The sequence below is a fragment of the Phyllobates terribilis genome, unplaced genomic scaffold, assembly GCF_046119375.1.
Source record: "Phyllobates terribilis strain yellow unplaced genomic scaffold, ASM4611937v1 Scaffold_1__5_contigs__length_1240528914, whole genome shotgun sequence".
NCBI classification, from domain to species: Eukaryota; Metazoa; Chordata; class Amphibia; order Anura; family Dendrobatidae; genus Phyllobates; species Phyllobates terribilis.
In genome coordinates this window covers 811,463,958-811,482,130 of record NW_027362761.1, presented here as the reverse complement: position 1 = coordinate 811,482,130, position 18,173 = coordinate 811,463,958, and the positions used below count along the sequence as shown (strand labels likewise).

At 46.7% G+C, this 18,173-nt stretch overlaps 1 protein-coding gene across 5 annotated transcripts in view; it reads right to left on the bottom strand.

Annotated features, from left to right (window-relative positions):
* Positions 1-18,173, bottom strand: part of PTPN13 (protein tyrosine phosphatase non-receptor type 13) — a 388,996-nt gene that overhangs the window by 234,342 nt on the left and 136,481 nt on the right. For all 5 annotated transcript variants that reach the window (XM_073637137.1, XM_073637140.1, XM_073637138.1 and 2 more), the window contains exon 3: positions 12,626-12,795. In XM_073637137.1, the coding sequence (XP_073493238.1) occupies positions 12,626-12,795 (170 nt within the window). The remainder of the gene's footprint in view (positions 1-12,625; positions 12,796-18,173) is intronic.

Genomic DNA, 18,173 nt, shown 5'->3' with positions numbered 1-18,173 from the left:
GCTGTATGTTGGCTTGTTTTTTGCAGGACGAGATGACGTTTTCAGCGGTACCATTTTTATTTATATTTGTCTTTTTGATCGCGTGTTATTCCATTTTTTGTTTGGCGGTATGGTGATAAAGCATTGTTTTTTGCTTCGTTTTTTTTCTTTTTACCGTGTTCACTGAAGGGGCTAACTAGTGGGACAGTTTTATAGGTCAGGTTGTTCCGGACGCGGCGATACCAAATATGTGTACTTTTATTGTTTTTTTTTTTGTTTTTTATAATAATATTTATTGATGGGTACATTATAATTTTATTTTTGGTGGATTATTTTTTTTTATTTTTTTTTTATTTTTTTTTTTCACTTTCTGGGTGTTTTTACACTTTTTTACTCTGTCCCACTCTGGGACTTTCATTTTTTTTTCTCTGATCGCCTGCATGGCACAGGAATGCAGCACCATCCCTGTGTCATGCAGGCTGTCAGCGCTGGACAGAAGATTGTTTGGAGATGCACTGCGCATGTCCAAACAATCTTCCTGCTGCCTGGTGACCCGGATGTTGTCATGACGACATCGGGTCGTCATGGAAACACCCGGGAAGCCTTTGCAGACAGCGCTGGAAGCCGGAAGAGGAGGTGAGTATCTGCGATCACCTCCCCTTGCCCCCGCAATGCTGCGATCGACTTCGATCGCAGCATCGCGGGGGTTAATGTGCTGGGAGCAGTGCAGGGCCGCTCCCTGCACATAGTATCGGGTGCCAGCTGTGACAATCAGCTGACACCCGGCGGTGATCGCGCCCGCACAGCCTGTGTGCGCGCGCGATCGCCATGACGTACTAATACGGGTCTGGCTCTTAAGTCCCAGGGCACAGACGCGTATTAGTACGTCAGATGTTGTTAAGGGGTTAAAGAAGCTGTCCAGTACTTTTTTTAAATTGCCCAATGTATTCAGCATGTGGGCATAAGTATATTTGTAAATACCTTGTGTTGCTGATAATGCCTGTGAGCGGCACTATCGGCATCACGTGACCCCGCGCTGACGTCATGACAAGTGAGGCGTGACTCAGCGCTGGGGTCCCCACTGTGGCTGCTGGGTTGTGGGCGGGGTTATTCCCCGCGTCACACCCAGTATCCACCGCGCGCTTTCCCAATGAATGGGGAGAGGGAGAGCACGCGGTGGATGCCGGGTGTGACGCAGGGGAATAACCCCACCCACAACCCAGCAGCCACCGGTGGAACGCGGAAGAGGGACCCTCAGCTGCAGCCTGGACTTGTCGTGACGTCAGCGGCGGATGTCAGCGCCGGCTGCAGCCAGAGATCACGTGATGCCTGTGAGAGGCAAGTGATAGCGCCGTTCACAGGCATTATCTGCAACACAAGGTATTTACAGAGGTACTTATGCCCACATGCTGAATACATTGGGCAACTTAAAAAAAAAGTAACGGACAACCCCTTTAAGGCTAAGTTCCCACTATGAGTGTTTGGTAAGTTTTTGACAATATGTATTTTCGCTATGTCTTAGGCTATGTTCATATATGTTGGGTTTTTCAGCGTTATTTTGCTGCAGATTTTTATGCAAATTTTCAGCTGTGTTTTGCAGTACCAGCAAAGTCTATGAGAAACCAGAATTCTCTGTTCACACATCTTGTTTGTTTTTTTGTTGCATATTTTGTGCCTTGGTTGAGTTTTTGGAAAATAGAGCATGTCACTTCTTTCAGCATTTTTTTCAGCATTTTTCACCCATTGGAAGTAATGGGTAGTGAAAAAAACGCTGAAAAAACCATGATGTGTGAACATAGCGATCAGGTTTTGCTGCGTTTTTTGTGAAAATAAGCAAGTACAGCTGTATGTGAAACTCATTAAGGCTGTGTGCCCATTATGCATTTTTTAAGCGTTTCCGCAGCGGCAATTCCGCTGCAGAAACGCTTAAAAAACGCATGGTAGAAGGTCTGCCATGTTCCCCAATGATAATCCACATGTGCTATGCACATGCTGCGGAAATTTCCGCTGCGGATTATCATTGCGGAAAAATCCGCAGCACTACCAATTATTTTGCGGAATCGCGTCGTTTTCGCCGCCATTGACTTGCATTGGACCGCATGACATCAGCATCACTGCATCTGCAGATGCAGATACCATGCGTTTCAATGTGCGGGTGGTACCCGGGTTTGGAGAAGAGGAGACTCTCTTCCGGACCCGGATACCATAGAACCTGTAAAAAAAAGACGTCATGTCAGGTCCTTTTAGTCCACCGCGAGCTGCCGGCAAGCCAGGACACATCGGATAAGGACACCGGGGGCCATCAGAAGGTAAGTATGATATTTATTTTTTATTTTTTGCTATTCTTTTACAAAATCACACTATATAAATCCATGCAGTTTGCATGGATTTATATAGCGTGACCAAGTTGTCAAGTACTTTTCCAAGTGATGCTAAAATCGCTTGGAAAGCGTTTGACAACCCGCATGCGGAAACGCATGTGAAGAACGCTTCACTTCCGCATGTTCCTGGCAGGAAAAACGCATGTACAATCCGCATGTACAATCCGCATGTGTTTTTTCTGCCAGGGAGATGCAGAAACGCTCAGGAAAAATCCAGAGCATTTCTGCATCAAGGGCAGCCTTATTTTTACCATCTTGTCTTGGTCACTGAGATGGTTGTTTATATTAGGAGAGTTTAATTAAATTAGTGATGTGTACAGTGTAAACATTGGCTGAGCTACGTGTGAGATTGAACAATACCTGTAGCCCAGGGAAGTGTGAAATTGAACAATGCCTGTGCAACTGAATGGCAGACCATAGTGTAAAAGTAAATAGTGTTATACAAACTCAATGCATTGCCAGTGTCTAAACTATTCCTGAACTATTCACCTCCCCCACTATGCCAAAACCACAATAAGATTGTTTTTTTTTCCGCAGATCTTTATGTACATGCATAAATAGAGAAAGAAGGACAGTGAAAAAAAAAAACGCATAAAAAAAGCAGCAAAACGTGCCTTTTTGACGCGGCTGATTTCCTGCCAGAGTTGGGTTTTGCTGCAGATTTGTGACACTGAAAAAACCCAACATGTGTGAACATAACCATACAGTTCCAGCAAAGTAAATAGGATTGATAAAAATCTCATTCCCACTGTGCCTTTTTTTATTTTTACTCAGCGTAAACTGATCTGCGGTACATTTTTGAAATCCAAAACATCAATTTCTCTTAAGGGGAACACGCAGATCTAATTGGAGATTTTCCACCTTGACTTGAAGGTTTTAGTGCATTTCTGCTAAGGAAAAACACGGATTTTGGTAAAACCTTACCTGTAAAATCCTTTTCAGCGAAGGAAGGAAGGGAGACACAGATCCATTACTAGTGGGTAGGCGGAGCCCCACAGGATAGTTCACCTCAGATTAGAAAAAGTGACGACCGGCCCCTCCAGCTTAGGCTCCTCCTACTCCCATGTTCTTCAGTCGGTACACAAGCTAAGGAAGAGCAGACAACACCAGTGGAACAACACAACCCCTTCCGAAAATTCAGAAATGCGAGAGAACAGGTTATGCATATAACAGAAAAAACACACAGTCCCAGGCACTACTCACTGTACCTGACAACTGCGATGAGCTGGCAATGCTGGAACAGAGCCCTAGCGCGCCGACCCCCGCCCAGATGACCGCCATCAGAGAGGAGTCGCGCCGCATCTAGAAAACAATAATGCACTTCTGCCATGGGAGGGTGCTGTGTCTCCCTTCCTTCTTTCGCTGAAAAGGATTTTACAGGTAAGGTCTTACCAAAATCCGTCTTTCAGCAGCAGAAGGGAAGGAAGGGAGATACAGATCCATTACTAGTGGGACGTCCCAAAGCAGTCCAGAACTCAAGGGTGGGAAACAGTGGCAGAATCACCAACACCCCAACAACTTAGTCAAGCGCGCAACAAGCGCCAAAACTAGATAAAGAGATAACCTAAACCACCGCCGCCTGCAGGACCCTGCGTCCCAAGGCCGCATCGGCGGAAGCACTCACGTCCACTTTATAAAATTTAGTAAAAGTGTGAACGGAGCGCCAGGTAGCCGCTCGGCAGAGCTGCGCTGCCGAGGCCCCCTGATGAAAAGCCCACGACGAACCAACAGCTCTCGTGGAATGAGCTCGAACCTTAACCGGACAAGGCTCGCCCTTGAGCCGGTACGCTTCCAGGATAGCCGAACGTATCCACCGAGCTATAGTGTCCTTGGAGGCCCGCTGACCACGCCGACGACCAGCAGGAATCACAAAAAGAGAGTCCGACTTCCGAAACCCTTGCGTGATTGAAAGATAGAACTTCAAAGCCCGCACCAAATCCAACGAGTGCAAGGCTCGCTCCTTAGGACTTTTCGGATTCGGACAGAGGGAGGGCAACACGATGTCCTGATTGACGTGGAAACGCGACACCACTTTAGGCAGAAAATCGCCACGGGTACGAAGCACCACGCGATCCGAGTGGAACTCCAGAAAAGGGGACGAGCAAGACAGTGCCGCCAACTCAGAAACCCTTCTCAAAGAGGTGACCGCCACCAGGAAGGCCACCTTCCAAGAAAGTAAGTAAAGCATAGCTGAATCCATAGGCTCAAACGGCCCATGCTGAAGAGCCTCCAAGACTAGATTGAGCTGCCAAGGAGCCATAAACGCCCTCGAGGCGGAAACTGACGTGCAACCCTGCGAAAAAACGAGCACACATCCCTGCGCGAGGCAATAGCCTTCCGAAAAAGCACGGATAGTGCAGATACCTGACCCCGCAAGGTACCAACAGCCAGACCCTTGGCCAAACCACATTGCAGAAAAGCCAATAAGTTGGGAATGAAAAAACCCTCGGGTTCCTTGACGATCCAGAACACCATGAATAGAAGGCCTCCCAAGTTCTGTGATAAATCCTAGTCGTAGCTGGACCTCTGGCCGCCCTCAAGGTGGCAATGACCTCGGCCGAAAACCCACGACGGGTCAAGATCTCGGTCTCAAGTGCCACGCCGTCAAACGAAGCGACTTCAGGTCCGGATGACGAATGGGCCCTTGGGTTAACAGGTCCGGGCGAAGAGGCAGTGGAAACGGAGGCGCCGCCAGAAGAGACACCAGCGTTGAATACCACGCCCTCCGCGGCCAATCCGGCACCACCAAAATTGCCGGAATTCATTCGAGTTTGATCCGCCGGATGACCAGAGGAAGCAAGGATACCGGCGGAAACACGTAGATCAGCTCGAACTGGTCCCACGGGGCCACTAGAGCATCTACCGCCACAGCCTCCGGGTCCCTGTACCTGGACATGAAAGTCGGAATCCTGGCGTTCAGCCTGGATGCCATCAAGTCCACCTGGGGAGTCCCCCAACGGGAGCACAGCAGTGTAAAAACTTCCGGATGAAGACTCCATTCTCCGGGATCCACCTGCTCGCGACTGAGGAAGTCCGCCGTGATATTCAGCACTCCTGGGATGTGAATCGCGGAGATGGCTGGGACCCTGGACTCGGCCCATACCAGGATCCGAGAGACCTCCATCATGAGTCTGGAACTCCTCGTCCCGCCCTGATGGTTGATATACGCGACCGCTGTCGCATTGTCCGTTTGAATCCGGACCGGCAGACCGCTCAAGGGGACCGTCCAATGTCGGAGGCGGAGAAATATCGCTCTCAACTCCAGGATGTTGATCGGCAGAGACGACTCCTCTGACGACCAGGCCCCCTGAACCCAGAGATCGTTCCAAACACCCCCCCCAGCCAGACAGGCTGGCATCGGTGGTAATGACCGACCACCGTGGGAGGAGGAAGGATTTCCCCAGGGATAAAGCCTCCGGACGTAACCACCATCCAAGTGACTCTCGCACCCTGCGGGAGATACCGACACAGCGATCTAGCGAAGCCAGCGATCGGTCCCAACGGGTCAGAATAAGATTTTGGAGACCCCGGGCATGAAATTGTGCAAATGGTACCGCTTCCATTGCTGCCACCATCAGACCCAGAAGGCGCATACACTTCCGAAGGGACATCGCCATCGCCGACCTCATATCCTGGACATGGTGACGAAGGTTCGCTTGTTTGTCCGGAGGCAGGGACACCACTGCTCGTACCGTGTCGAAATGCATCCCCAAGAACAGGATTGACTGCGACGGCTCCAAAGACGACTTCTTCCAATTGACCAGCCACCCGAAGTCCTCCAGGTGCTGAAGGGAGAGATCGCGAGCCGTCACCGCCTCCTCCGCTGTGGATGACACAATTAACAGGTCGTCCAGGTAGGGGAGAATCGTAACTCCTTGCCTTCGAAGGAGTGCCATGAGTGGCGCCAGAATTTTTGTAAAAACCCTGGGCGCCGAGGTCAACCCGAATGGTAGGGCCACAAACTGGTAATGGGCCTGACCTATGGCGAAACGCAGGAAGCGCTAGTGAGCCCTGCCGATAGGTACATGCAAATAGGCGTCGCGGATGTCAATCGACACCAAGAAATCGTACTGCGACAGGGCCGCCACGACAGAGCGAAGAGACTCCATACGGAATTTCCGGGTCCGGACATGAACATTCAATTCTTTGAGGTCCAGAATGGGGCGAAACTTGTCCTCCTTTTTGGGGACCACAAAAAGGTTGGAGTAAAACCCCCTTCCCCGGTCCTCCGGCGGAACCGGAACCACCACACCCTGCTGCAGAAGAGAGTCGACATCCCGCAGCAGTGCGGCAGCCAGCTTGGGCTCGGACGGGATGCGTGACTGACGAAATCTGTCCGGGGGTCGAGAATGAAACTCTATGAAATAGCCTGTCAACATAACCCGCGTCACCCAGGCGTCCGATACGTTGGACGCCCAAATTGACCCGAAATGAAGCAGACGACCTCCCACCCGAGAGCCCTCGAGAGGGTTCCTGGCGTCAGTCCGCCTTAGCGGGCTTTTTGGCAACCTCCCGTTTGTCCAGACGGAAATGTTGTTTCCAGGGTGTACGGGATTTCTGGGTGGTCTTCCTTCCGGAAGAAGAGGGACGACCCGATCTCCAAGAGGGCTGACCGAACCGTCCCCTGGGCCGAAAGGACCGACGACCACTACCGGCACTTGACTTGCCAGACGTAGAAGCCGCTGCTTTCCGCTGCGGCAAAGCCGAATCCTTGGCCTTGGCCTTAGCAATCAGCTCCGTGAGGTCCGAACCAAAAAGCTGACCGCCCTTGTGCGCCAGACTCAGCAAACCTTGTTTGGATACCGTGTCTCCAGTCCACTGTTTAAGCCACAGTGCTATCCTGACTGAGACGGCCGAGGATTGAGCCCTGGACAGAACCGAAGTAGTATCCAGCACTGCGTCCCTGCCATATCGGGCCGCCTCTTCCAACAGCTGGAAGAGCCTTTCCACCGCAGACAGCGGAGTCCCATCTTGCCACGCCGTCCGCAGCTGATCCAACCACCGCAGAGGAGCCTCACTAGCCCACATGGCCCCCAAGGCCGCTCGGAATCCATGACCCGCGGCCTCGTAGATGGACTTCGCCGCTAACTCCGTCCTTCTATCCAGCGGGTCCTGTAGACTCGCCTTCCCTTTAACAGGAAGCAAAGAGGATTTGCTCAGCTGAGACAATGGCACGTCCACTTCAAGAGAGGGGACCCAATTAGCGATCGTCTCCGTGGAGCAGGGATACAGGGCATCAAAAAAACGCATCCCCTGGAAGCGTTTATCCGGACACAGGCGTTCTTTCTCCACCGCCTCGTTAAGTTCATCGTGCACCGGCAGCGTCGAACGAGCCCGACGCGACTCCTGATACAGCCGGGCCGACTTGCCAGGGCGTCTCGTCACCTCTTCAGACAGCTGTAACGCTTCCCGCATAGCCCCAATTAAAGAGTCCACGCGGCCCGAAAGCGAAGCAGAGCGACCCTGCCGATCCTCTTCATCAGAATCGGAGATCTCACCAGCAGAGTCTGTCGGAGATTCCGAAGCCTCTGACGCACTGCGCGGAGGAGACAGCGCCACCACAGGCCTGTGGCGCTTCTTGCCTCGTGACGTCGGTTGGGACTTAGCTGATACCCAATGACCCAGGAGGTCAGACAGACTGTCAATGGAGCGAGTGAGCGCTTCCACTTTAACATCACTCAAACCCCCGACCAGTGTCGAACCTGACGCCGTCGAAGACCCCGGCGTATCAGATACGCGTGACCGATCCTGAAGCGGACCGGGAGAGAGGTCCGCGCCCCCTGGTCCCTGATCCGACATGCCCCCACACAGTTGCGAGCGTCGTGGACAAGGCGGTAATAACCCCTTACAATGGGTACGGGAACCGAGGATGTGTGATTCTGTAACCACAGCCTGTTCCTACACACAAAACCCCCAACACTGAAGGGTTAAAGCTCCTCCTTAAAGGGAGAAGAGCTACCCCAGCAGTCTGCAGAGCAAAAGTTAACCTAACAGACTAGGGTCCAGAAAGGGTTAACTGCCCTGATGAGACCAGACCCCTCAGAAGGGGTTAATGCTGCTGACCTCGCAATACACCTTTGCCTTAGAAGGATAGCGGTGTGCGAGTCCCTCAGCGGGGAAGTAGCAGCGCTGTATATAGCACACCCTGTCTGCCTTAACAGGCCAGCAGTAAGGTGCTCTGCGCTGCAATAGTGTGAGAAAGGAATCTTCTGCCTTAAAAGACAGAAGTGACTCACCAGCTGGCCGGGGTGACTGCTCTTCCTTACACAGTGCTCGGTGTCTGGTGTAGAGAGCGGGGAGCAGGGAGCAGGAGGTAGCACGAGGTAATGGCCGGAAGAAGAGGGGGCTGGGACAGCTCCAGCGCGCGCTTTCCTGGCACTTCCTGTCTGAGCTATGAGGACAGGCAGCAGCCGCTGAAGCACACAGACCACAGAGAGCACTTACCCAGCTGAGCGCCACAGGGACCCCCAGGGATGTGTGGCGCCGTGGCCCTTTGCTCCCCCCCCACGGCGGAGCGCGCAGGGACCCCACAGAAGCGGTGTGCGTCTCCGCCAGGGAGCGCCCTGTATCCCCCGGGGCCGGCAGGCTTCTGCGGGAACCTCCTTAGGGGGTACACAGATTTGCCAGGGGAGGGTCAGGGATTCCAGCAGGCAAGTGAACAGAGCACTGCTCTGAAGCTGGCTCCTAACGATCCGTTCAGCTTCAGTGCCCCTGTGCTACTCTGATGCAGAAAGCACACAATTCAGTCAAATGGCACAACCATGCCACTGGTCCAAACTGTCAATCAAATAGGAGGGTACTGCCCCTGACAAGCAGAAGGCTGGAAAGCAGGGAAGAGCTGTGCTCCTGAAGATTCATAATGGAGAAAATCCTTTAATCTTCTTACTGATGGAAATTTTGGGGCTGTACTTGAGACGACCAGAATTTTTTTGTTTTCACTTTCCAGGGCTGTGGAGTCGGCGTCGTGGAGTCGGAGTCGTGGAGTCGGTGTCATGGAAATTGAGGAGTCGGAGGTTTGGCTTACCGACTCCACAGCCCTGCCACTTTCCCACATTTATAGCCATGACAGCCATATCTTTCATTTTATTTTTAGGCAAACATTAGTGTATGAAGTTATGTTTTTGCAAGATGAGCTGTAGTTTTTTTAGGCATTTTAAGCATTACATTTATGTCAAGTTTTATTTTGGAGAAAAAACATTTGTGCCCCTTAATTTATGCGATTTAATGAGCGCTGTATTTTACTGATTGTTATGAGTACAGGAATACCAAATGTGCATATGAATATTTACTGCTATGTGTCATTTATTTAAAAAGTGTAGTAAAAATGTGATTATTCTAGTTTTTTTGTACCATTATTACATTCGTTCGTCGAGTGCAATGATTTTTAAGGCAGCTGTGTAAACCACTGTGCTACTCAACTGCTTTATTAGTGAATTCTCCCATGGTAGGGTCAACATCCCAATGTACTGTGGAAATGTTGAAGAATTCATTGTTTTTTCCTTCAGATAAAATAAATCTACTGTCTGGTAATTCTAAGCAGAAAGGAGCAGTTTTATGCTACTATCGGATAACAGTAGTATAAAAAAAAATACACGAGAAAAGAATGAGATACTTGTGTATAAACCAACCGTGACTCAGCCAAGCTAATAACTATTACTTTTAGCAACATGAAAGAAAAAGCCTTGTGCACTCAACTGAAGCATGATCCCTCTCGCCCACTTTACCTGAAATAGATAAAGTAGAGCAGAGAAGGGCAGGCAGGAAATGGGGCAGTAGATACTCAGCCCTGCAGCCCACACATGTGAAAACAGTATACAGCTAATGAAAGCCAACATTGTACTTTACTCTACATATATTGTATAGATGTGATGTTTTTACAACCAATTATACATTGATTTGGTTGTGGAACCAATGCTATGGCCATTTCTTTAAAATGTCACAGGAACCATTTTTCCGCACAACATTGTGCTACAGCGAGCAGCATGTGTGGCCTAAATGTGCTTTCATGGCACATGCAGCAGTGGATCTTGATGATTTGCATGCTCAAGTGGTATTTAGTGTGACAGAACATTCCTTAGACAATCATTAATGCTGATGACACACAGATCTACCTCTCTGGACCCGATATCTCCTCCTTACTAACCAGAATCCCTCAATGTCTGTCCGCTACTTCATCCTTCTTCTCTGCTAGATTTCTAAAACTTAACATGGATAAAACTGAATTCATGCTGACTCCAACTCAAAAATATCTCCCGCATCCACACATTCCTCAGCAAAGACTCTGCAAAAACACTAGTGCATGCCCTCATCATCTCCCGCTTCGACTACTGCAACCTCATGCTCTGTGGCTTCCCTTCTAACACTCTCGCACCCCTCCAATCTATCCTAAACTCTGCTGGCTGACTAATTCACCTGTCCCCCCGCTACTTCCCAGACTCTCCTTTCTGTCAATCCCTTCACTGGCTCCCCATTGCCCAGAGATTCAAGTTCAAAACCCTAACCATGGAATAAAAAAGTCATCCACAACCTGTCTTCCCCATACATCTGTGACCTAATCTTTTGGTACTTACCTACACGCAAGCTCCGATGTTCACAAGATCTCTTTCTCTATTCCCCTCTTATCTCCTCTTCCCACAATCGCATGCAAGATTTCTCTCGTGCATCCCCCCTACTCTGGAACGCTCTACCCCAACACATCAAACTCTCACCTACCGTGGAAACCTTCAAAAGGAACCTGAAGACCTACCTCTTCCAACAAGCCTACAGCCTGCAGTAACCACCGCTCCACCATACCGCTGCATGACCAGCTCTACCCCCACCTACTGTATCCTCACCCATCCCTTGTAGATTGTGAGCCCTCGCGAGCAGGGTCCTCTCTCCTCCTGTACCAGTCGCTGACTCATTTTGTTCAAGATTATTGTAAGTGTTTCAGCTATGTATACCCCCTTTTTCACATGTAAAGAGCCATGGAATAAATGGCGCTATAATAATAAATAATAATAATAAATTACCTCACTGATATCAGCTAAGGTGTGTAAGTGGGGGTATTTGTGTACATGGCGATCAAACTCGATACTGAATAAATCAAGATGTTTATCCTTCTTGATATTGGAAATCCATATAAAATCGGATAGATAAAAATGAATATGGCTCTTTCGCCTCTCAGTGGCAATGTTAAGACAGTAGACAGAGTCATCGGCCAAGGAAACTTAGTAGAGGAGATGAAAGACACATGTTTAGTTCTCTTCAAAATCGGAAGATGTCCAACAGTGTCATCAACACACAACTGGTAGCAACCAGCAAGACCCAACTACGTCAATCAACTATTTGGAAAAAAGTCTGGCCAGAAGTGGTCTTCATGGAAGAATTGTAGCCAAAAACCATGCCTTTGACATGGAAACAAGACCAAGTTACTCAACTATGCACAAAAATATACTGTGCATACACACGGACAAATTTGAAACTGACAAAAGTAATTTTGAATTTACTTAATATCAACTAATAATCAAATTGAATTGTAGTCCAATAGAATAATGTGAAAACTAAAAACTACGGTTATATATTATATATAAAAATATACAGTATATACATATACACACACATACACACACTATTTCTATATAAATACACACACGCACACACTTATATAACCATCTGCACCCCCATCTGATTGAATTTGTTAGAGAGAGAGATTTTAATTTGGGAAATGGCAAATTTACACAGGGGCGCAGATGGCACTCTAGATATTACATAGGGTAAATTCACACACGATTCTGTAATTAAAGAGTTATAGAGACAGGTTACTCATACTGTGATCATCTATTAAGGCCACAAAAAGCCAATCATTAACAAATTCTCTTAGAATAGTATCTGTATTCTGGTCAGCAAGGCAGCCTACGAGCCTCTGCATCAGCTTTCTAGTTACTGAACCATGACTTAGGTTGCTGCATCGGGCAAATGCCAGGATTAACAATTACCATTGTATATTTCCCATGCATACAATCTCTGAAAAATAGAACATTTTGTTCATTGAGAGTAAGTAATGCACAGATAAAAGAATATGCTGACACAACTGTGAGAAATGACCATAATACACACAAAATTATACCAAAGCAGCAAAAGTCAAGGAACTTAACTTCCCAAAGAACAGAGCATAACTTCATTTCTACATGTCCCCCAGGCAATGTCTGGAATGTATTGTCTGAATTCTTTTCTAAAAGGGGGTCTTTGTTTGCAAGTCAATATCAATGTGCCTAGCAAGTTACCTTTTCTATGTCGGCAAGAGATGACAGTGACTTGGTCTGTAGCACCTCAGGTGCTGTGAAGGCGCGCAGGTCCTGATTGGAAACATTTTCATCTGTGAAGGTTATGCTTCCGGAGGGCAACAGCAGCAGAGACCAGGGGGAGATGATAAAACTGAGACTTGCAGGGTCCGCTACACAGAAACAAAAACAACAGTGTTACCAAAAAGTACTCTACAGATGATGTAATGATAGAAAGAAAAACAATTTAGCAAAGGACAAAAAGAAGGTTGAATAAAAACAAGAAAAAAAACACTACTGAATGAGGTTTCTTTAAATAAACCATATATTATGACATATACGTAAGGGGTAAGATGCAGTCAGGAGAGATCGGCGGGATCCCACTCCACCAAAATCTATGTTTCAATTAAACAGCTTTGTGCATTTTACATAGTAGGCCAATCCTTGCAAAATTGGTGGGTACAGATAATTTTTATCTAATGAGTATGGCCAAATAAGAAAGCCATTTACCATCTATTCCGACTGCTCCACCAATAATGCCCACTTGTATTGTCCGAGAAGAAAAGGATGCTTCCATACCTCTCTGACTACATTTACCTCTCATGGTTGAAACCCACCATGCCATCCATTGCGGCACCCATTCAACCGCCATTAGGGTGGTTCATCAATACATAGTCAATTAAGAGCATAATCAACAAACAGTGTACATGGCTATTCGGTGCAAAATAAACACTGGCTGGGATGAAACAGGGTGTAGTGTTTTTTATGTGGAAAGTAAGGAGAAGTAGTTTTTCGAAGCCTTAAGCTGGCTATACGCATTGGATGGCTGTTGGCCAAATAATGCTTCAACCGGTCGTTCAGCAGACAGCCATCTCAGCACGCCCATACACAGGAGCATGCTTGTAGCCTCTTTGAAAAAAGCGGCCAGCTGACATGTTGGCTTGCGGCTTATCTAAGGGAGAGCAATTCGATCAGCAGTCCGAAATTGTACAAGCGCCGGTGACATGTCTCCAGACGATCAGTCAGTTGGCACCGCCATACACATTGGACTTTTGGCTGAACCTATCAATATCAGGGAGTTCAGCCGACTTTGGCTAATGTGTATGGGGACCCTTATACCATACTAACATGTGGCATTTTGTCATGGTACTATGTTCTTGTATAGGACAATGCAAGTTGATGAGGTTTTAAAAGCCACAATAGAATAGTATAAAAAATATTCAAATAGCTTCTCCATCCTAAATCTGCCCTTACAGAGTTGTCAGCCGAACAAGCTATTCCACTTGACTCTCGCATTACATGTGTTTTCAATGGGGAAAGAGGAATGAGCAGCTGCCAAACTCTTTTAGTATTGGCTTATCTCTTATGAGAGCAAAGTATCGAGAATGATAAAATTCAACATACCCAATCATTCTTTACCCCTACTAAAGATGTCAGGAAACCTCTAAGCCACACATTTCAAACTCCGGCCAGTGGCCTGCAGGGTGGTTGTATTGGTCCCTGACACCAGAACTGACACCCCTATGTGGGGCCATTATTCTGTATGGAGGACTATGTGGGACCATTATTCTGTATGGAGGACTATGTGGGGCCATTATTCTGTATGGAGGACAAAGTGAGGCCATTATTCTGTATGGACAACTATGTGGGGCCATTATACTGTATGGAGGACTATGTGGGGCCATTATTCTGTATGGAGGACTATGTAGGGCCATTATTCTGAATGGAGGACTATGTGGGGCCATTATTCTGTATGGAAGACTATGTGGGGCCCATTATTATGTATGGAGGACTATGTGGTGCCCATTATTCTTTATGGAGGACTATGTGGTGCCCATAATACTGTATCGAGGACTATATGAGGCCCATTATTCTGTATGGAGGACTAGCGGCCCATTATACTGTACACTGGTTGGCCCGTGACTCTGTCCAAGTTTTTCATTTTGGCCCTCTGTGGGTTTAAGTTTGACATCCCTGCTTTAAGCACAAAAGGTAATTGGCATATCCTGAAGAAATCTGCAGGTTTAGCCAACTTTCATCCAATGTTTACGTGCACCTAAGGAAAATGGGACTGAAATTGATATTTAAAATCTATATGAGACAATCATAACAATGACTTAGCATTTCGTTTAATTATACGACTGATATGAATACACATTTTGCCTGGTTTTGTATGAGCCACGTCAGATGATCAAGGGGGCTTCATGCATCCTGCAGCATATTTGTATTGTTACCAGATATCGCTAAGTAAGGCTTTTTTTTCTGTGATGTTTTTTTGTTTTGTTGTTATTGTCATCGAAAAACCACACAAAGATAGGAACAAACCGCTGCATACTTCCTATATTCTATTATACACTTGGCACATTAATCTAATCTTAACTCAGTAATGACTTGGCAAGTTTGGCATCACAGACTGTGGAACAATTTCTAAAATTATACTGTATTTTGGGATGTGTGGTTTGTCTCATCCCCGGAGCTGTTTTTCATCTTTAGTCAACCATGATGAACCGCTATTTCTGTCAACTTCTGGTGAATATAAATAACTTTGGATAATCTAATAGTCAACATGTTTGAAAGTCGGAAGTCATCTTCTTCCTAGGAGACTAAACCGTATCTGGATGATGACAAATTCTAAAGTGCTGTAATGAAAAAAAATATCCCCATGAGTTCCTACCAAATTTAATGTTGTTAAGCAACCGGTGTTTTCGCCAGTTTTCTGGAGTAAAACATCTAGAAATTGCATTTGGCACTTTTACGCCAGCCCAGGGCAACTCCGCCAAAATGGTGAGGCCCACCCAGCAAATTCCTAAAAATGTACACCACTTTGGTGATGTAAATTATGTCAGAACAATGTGACTGTTTGGCTGACAGCCATCTGAACTGACTTTCCCATACACAGGAGTGCTAGATTGGCCAAGCGCTCCTCTATTTTCTATGAGAAAGCCACCGACTAACATGGTGGCCGGCAGCTTGTTTCAGGGAGAACAATGTAATCATCAGTCCGAAATCAGACATGCACGATCGACATCTCCCCTGACCATCAGTTGGACGGCTCCCCTATACACCGAACACATCAATATCGGCAGGTTCGATCGATATTAGTCTGATGTGTATGGGAGCCTGTAGAATGGATATGCAATAAATTAGCTACTGTGAAAAAAGCTCCATTGTCGGGCAAGCATCTTTATGATGACTATGCCAACATGAATACAGTTGCCTCCATAGGACTGCCAAAATATACCTATAAAAGGAATCTGCTGCTGGAGATTAAATAGGGTACGGCGCACCCCATCCGGTATAAACATAATGTAAAATAGTGATAAACGGTAAATCTCCTTACTCAAAGCTTTTAAAATAAATGATACCCTAGCTACAATACAGGATTTGGATAAATCATGTGGCTTCAGGACAGCATATAATGATCTCAGTTCAGTAGATAAAATACTATCAGTTATGATAAACGGTAAATGAGCATACCATGAATACAAGAAACTAATTCTGCAATGTCAATAGCTACAACTAACAGCAGCGGAAACTAAAACCACAAGAGATACAGTGCAATAAGCTGCGTCTCTTGTGGATATTTCCTCGGACATCAATATCCATAGTGAGAGCCACCAGTGCATGTCTAGCAAGGTTTTAGTTGCAGCTGCTATTACTTGTAACTAACATTTAGGCCACGTTCACACATTCAGTATTTAGTCAGTATTTTACATCAGGGGTGGAACAATCAGAGGAAAAGTATAATAGAAACACGTCACCACTTCTGTATTTATCACCCACTCCTGGTTTTGGCCTACAAATACTGATGTAAGGTACTGACCAAATACTGATCGTGTAACCATGGCCTGTATAGATTATTTTTTGTACTACTAGTATCATCCTATTAACATTGCAGAATTGGTTTATTGTATTTATGGTATTCTTATTTACAATTGGTCATAACTAGTGTTGAGCATTCCGATACTGAAATATCGGGTATCGACAGATATTCGCGGTATCGGAGTTCCGATACTGAGTTCCGATACTTTTAGAATATCGAATACCGGAATCGGAAGTTTCCATAATGCCTGCACTCTGCAGTATCTCTGAAGGATGACAAGCTGGATGGCAGCGCTCAGCTTACTGTACTTGTCATTTAGTGTTTAAGGATTTATTAAAAAAAATAATAGTGTTTTCATGCACCGTCTCTTTAAAAAAGCCGGCCAGCAATTCAGCATCTGTACCCGACAATTTATAACAGACAGAATAGAGCTTCACACATAGATTAGATAGATAGAAACATGTCAGTCACATATATATGAAGTACAGTGATAGTGTTGGTTACTGTACTTGTCATTTAGTATTAAAATAAAGGATTTATTATTAAAAAAAATTGGCGTAGGGTTCACCGTAATTTTAGTCTCTAGCGGAGGTTAAGCAGACGGCTGGGGCAGATGTTTGAAGCCTGGGAAGGGGGTAATACCCAAGGAGCTTCCCAGGCTACTAATATCAGCCCCCAGCTGAATACCTAGCCTTTACTAGCTATTAAAATGGGGGACCCCTCAAAAAAAATGACGTGGGGTCCCCCCTATTTTAATAGCTAGCAAAGGCTAGGCAGATAGCTGGGGGCTGATATTAATAGCCCAGGAAGGGTGCCATGAATATTGGCCCCCTCCCAGGCTAGAAACACCAGCCGTCAGCCGCCCCAGAAATGGCGCATCCATGCGCAGATGTCAGCTGCTGGCCTCTTGATAGGCCGACGGCTGACACTGGTATTGCTGTGCAGAGAGCCGGCCTCTGCGCAGCAATACACTGCACTACGGCACTGATGGCGGCAGCTGCTGGAGAGAGCCGCGATCGTTATGAGGTCTATGTGCCTGCGGGCCGCATGAAGCAGCCGGAGGGGCCACATGCGGCCTGCGGGCCGCGTGTTTGAGACCCCTGGCGTAGTGTGTTACTAACAGTAAAGTTTGAGACTGTGGTCCCAGCATTCTTCAGATCATGGACTAGGTCCTCCCATGTAGTTCTGGGCTGATTCCTGACCTATATCAGAATCATCCTTACCCCACGAGGCGAGATCTTGCATGGAGTCCCAGACCGAAGAAGATTGACAGTCATCTGTGTTTCTTCCATTTTCTAATAATTGTGCATACAATTGTTGCCAAACTGTTTGCCCATTGCTCTGTAGCCCATCCCAGCCTTGTGCAGGTCTACAATTTTGTCCCCAGTGACCTTAGACTGCTCTTTGGTCTTGGCCATGGTGGAAAGGTTGGAGTATGATTGATTAATTGAGTGTGTGGACAGGTGTCTTTCATACAGGTAATGAGTTCAAACATGTGCAATTAATACAGGTAATAAGTGCAAAGTAGGAGGGCTTGTTAAAGAAAAACTAACAGGTCTGTGAGAGACAGAATTCTTGCTGGTTAGTAGGTGATCAAATACTTATTTCATGCAATAAAATGCAAATTAATTATGTAAAAATCATACAATATGATTTTCTGGATTTTTTTTTAGATTCGGTCTCTCACAGTTGAAGTGTACCTAAGATGAAAATTACAGACCTCTCCAT